Below are 3,425 nucleotides of genomic sequence, written 5' to 3' on the forward strand. Positions count from 1 at the left end.
CTGCTCGCCCTCCACAGAACCGGATGCCCGTTGCTGTCGTGCAGATTCCGGTGGCTGGATAGGATAGCCACAATAATTCCAGGAACCAAGCAGGCCGACTTGGCCTTTCGTTTTCGGCATCATCATCATCATCATCATCATGGAAGATAGAACATGGCGAAATTCCATGGCCTTTTCTTCGCCTGATTCTTTTTTCGGAAAAGAGGACATGTTCAACGGCTCCGGATTCCTTATTGGTAATGCTTCCTACACTTGTATTTACACTCTATGTACAATGCATATTTACAGGTGATGATGGTCTATAAGCAACACAATATAATGTATGTAAACTAACTCTGCACTACTGGAGCCAAATGTAGGCTCCAATTCTCATGGACCGCTTCAGCAGTTAAGGCTTGCTTGCCAGAGAAGTTCTCCGATGAGAGCATTAACGCACAAACAAGCCAAGACTAGAGAGAGACCTTGGCCGGAATAAGTTTGCGAAGAGGAACCATGTCGGGGACTCTTTCTGCTGAGGTGCTGGTGCCTCAGGGTGGCCTTTCACCTGAATGTTATGTCCTATGGCTTCCCTGATGGAATCAATGGTCTTCTGGTCAACTACCTCCCCCGCAGAACTGCGGACGTAGAATGTGTTGACGGCTGTCCTGCCCTTGGTGCTCACCTCTGCTCTTGTGACAGTCAGGCTGTTCTCCCGGAAGATGCGCGTGACCTCAGATAGGAGGCCGACCTTGTCATTTGAACACAGCTCAAGTTTCACACCCTGGAAAGCCAAAATTTGGGCTTCGTAAGAAAATAATTCTGGCAAAGTTACCTTTGATAAGTTCATGGATCGTTACCTCAGATACCCTGCGCTCAATTGCACTTTCAAGGCACTGGATGACTCTCAATCTTTCAGCTTCAGTGTTCATTGGAGATCCATTCACATGTCTTACATAGAATTCCTGCAGAAAAGTGTATCAAGGTCACACATTTTCTTGTATGAAATCTTATGAGCCTACATGGTAGCAGCGACTGCCCGGTCCGGATATGTCGGGTTGTGTGTATTCACCTGGTACGCCTGATTATTGTTGGCGTCAATGTTTGCATGGTAGACAACATAGCGCAGGTCTGTCAAGGTGCAAACAGTATCGAACAGAAGCTTCGGCCTGTCCTTGCACCGGATGGTCACCACCGAGTAGTCCTTGTCTTTCCAATTCCGAACAGTGACCTTAGGCCTCTGAGGTTGAGCTGGGACATGCCCATGAAACTCTTCACAGTCCCCGTCACTAAGCATCATCTGGTGCAGCCTTCTGTCGGTATGTGTGGCAGAAGTCCCCGATGCTTCTGCCATGGCAGCTCCTCGCGAGAGATTGTTTCCTCGGAGAAGGTAGGACAGTCGCTCCTTGATCATTTCAAGCCTCACGGTATCGGTGACGGCTAGCATGGTGTCCTCATCGGTCACCCGCATCACGGCTGCAACTCTGGTGTTATGGGTCCAAATCTCAGCACTGACCACATTGCATTTGAGGCTCGCGAGCACCGCGCTGACTTCAGAGAGCAGGCCTGGACGGTCGCTCCCTGTCAGCTCAATGACATTGTGGTCGGTTGAAGCGGCGACACCCACCGATCTCCGTTTAGCAGGCATGTATCTTGAATCTGCGCCCAAGGACTACACGTTCGAAGAATGTTTCAATTGTCAGTGAGCTGGAATGTTGGATAATCATACATGACTGGTGAACTGAAAATGGCAAGATTGCTCTCAGGATTACATACCTTCCGGATGTAGCCCTCAATCTCCGCAATAGCAGCCTTGTCTTTCAATTTCAGCCCTTCCTTATCAGTCACATTGAAAACTGAAACAGCACGAGTTTTTACCAAATCAGCAAAAAGGGGCAAGGAAATCGAGGGTACCATTTATTAGATTTTATTTGGTGTAACACCTTACCATCCATGAACCACCCCCCATCTGAGGTTATGTATGCCTTGCTTATCACAAGATTGAGATCCATGAGGACTTGGATCACTTCCAGCAGAATCCCATACTCGTTTGCACTGCCAACCTACAATTGCAACCACCAATAAAGAAAGAAATAAATCAAACCAGCACACCTGACTGCAATCTCTGTCACAGAAAACCATGAACTAGTAGGAAATTAAACATACCTTGACAATCGTCGCGTCCGCCAACGAATCGTTGTCGATGATGATACTGCAGTTAACGAGACATACAGACCGGGATTAAGAAACAAGACCTGATGGTAAAAACTGGAGGGTAATCTTTTTGGGGGTGCAGAAGCAGAAGCAGAGACAGCAGCATGTGAATGTGGATGCGCCTCACCTTGGCGGGTTCATCTTGCGTATGAAGTTGTCGTACTCGTCGTCGCTGTCCCAGGTAGGGCCATAGCCTTCATCTGTCACATGGAACCATTAATTAATCACGGTACGGCCTTCGGCGTTGGCGACGCGGCAAGAAACGTGTGGAAATCGAAGGGGGACACAACAGGAACCAGCAAATCAGAGTTAATTAGTACTACGATTTTTATTTCGAATCTGTGCAGCGGCGATCGAGGGCCATGGAGGGCCGGGGATGGAACAGCTGAATATATTCCAAGAATGTTTTTTTCTAAAAAAAATGTATTCCAAGAATCAGGAACAAACAGGGCAAGCAGAAACAGAACCAGAACCCTAGCCATCAAGGAGATTAACAGGGAAATGGAGGCAGAGGTGCAGCGACGAAATGGAAGGGGACCGGAAAAGCAGAGTGCCGCCGCAGGGAGGAAAGCAGTTTCGAGGCGGCCGGCGGAGGAGGAAGAAGACGGGTTACCAATGGACATGGCGGGCGGAGAGGACCGGAGGCCAAGAACACTTCTTCTTCACTTTCCGACGAGTGATTGCTCCCTCTCTGTCTCTGTTCCTCTGCTGCTTCTTCTTCTTCTTTCTCGGGGCTCAGTTGGGAGGCGCGCGCGCTGTGGGTGCGCGATTGGCTGGCGCTGGCTGGCTGGCTGGCGATCCTAGAGAGAAGGGGAGGAGAGAGAGGGGAGTAGGTGGTAGAGAAGAGAGGAATGGCTGGCCCCCTCTCGCTCACCCTCTTGCAGTTGTTGGGCACGGCGCTTCCCTTCCTCTCTCTGCCCCTGCCCCCAGAATCCTGGGCTGGGAATCGGCCCTGCGGGCAGTTTTTACATGCTGCCTGCGCCTTTTGCACGCCGGACCCTGGCTTTCTGTGAAATATGCGCGCAAGTCCTCGGCTCGGCGGCCACGAGGGGAGTATCGCAAATTGCTGTTCATCTGGGGGGCGGTGGGCCTTCTATATGTCTATGGTTTTCCGCGCTCTAAGATCTACGTGTCATGGTAGCCGTGAACGCTTGAAAACGAGAGAAGGCGAGGGCAACAAGGAAAGGTGGACACACAGCTGGCGCACACCATGCAAGGGCATACTGCCGAAATCA

At 50.4% G+C, this 3,425-nt stretch overlaps 1 protein-coding gene across 1 annotated transcript; it reads right to left on the minus strand.

The window, feature by feature from the left end:
* Positions 1 to 209: 209 nt before the first annotated feature.
* Positions 210 to 3,109, minus strand: LOC119310992 (ACT domain-containing protein ACR4-like). The gene is made up of 8 exons (XM_037586620.1): positions 2,804 to 3,109; positions 2,318 to 2,390; positions 2,143 to 2,188; positions 1,925 to 2,039; positions 1,753 to 1,832; positions 1,049 to 1,648; positions 837 to 941; positions 210 to 760 (listed from the first exon to the last, which is right to left on the minus strand). The coding sequence occupies exons 1-8, from the start codon at positions 2,811 to 2,813 to the stop codon at positions 428 to 430; spliced, it is 1,362 nt and encodes a 453-aa protein (XP_037442517.1). The 5' UTR covers positions 2,814 to 3,109; the 3' UTR covers positions 210 to 427.
* Between the last annotated feature and the right edge of the window lie 316 nt (positions 3,110 to 3,425).

This window comes from Triticum dicoccoides, chromosome 5B (assembly GCF_002162155.2).
Source record: "Triticum dicoccoides isolate Atlit2015 ecotype Zavitan chromosome 5B, WEW_v2.0, whole genome shotgun sequence".
Taxonomy (NCBI): Eukaryota; Viridiplantae; Streptophyta; class Magnoliopsida; order Poales; family Poaceae; genus Triticum; species Triticum dicoccoides.

Excerpts from the sequence above, each read along its gene's own strand:
- LOC119310992 (XM_037586620.1), bottom strand. Across the intron at positions 2,040-2,142 it reads CGGACGCGACGATTGTCAAG|GTTGGCAGTGCAAACGAGTA; the intron begins GTATGTTTAATT and ends TTGCAATTGTAG. Across the intron at positions 1,833-1,924 it reads TGGGGGGTGGTTCATGGATG|TTTTCAATGTGACTGATAAG; the intron begins GTAAGGTGTTAC and ends GTGCTGTTTCAG.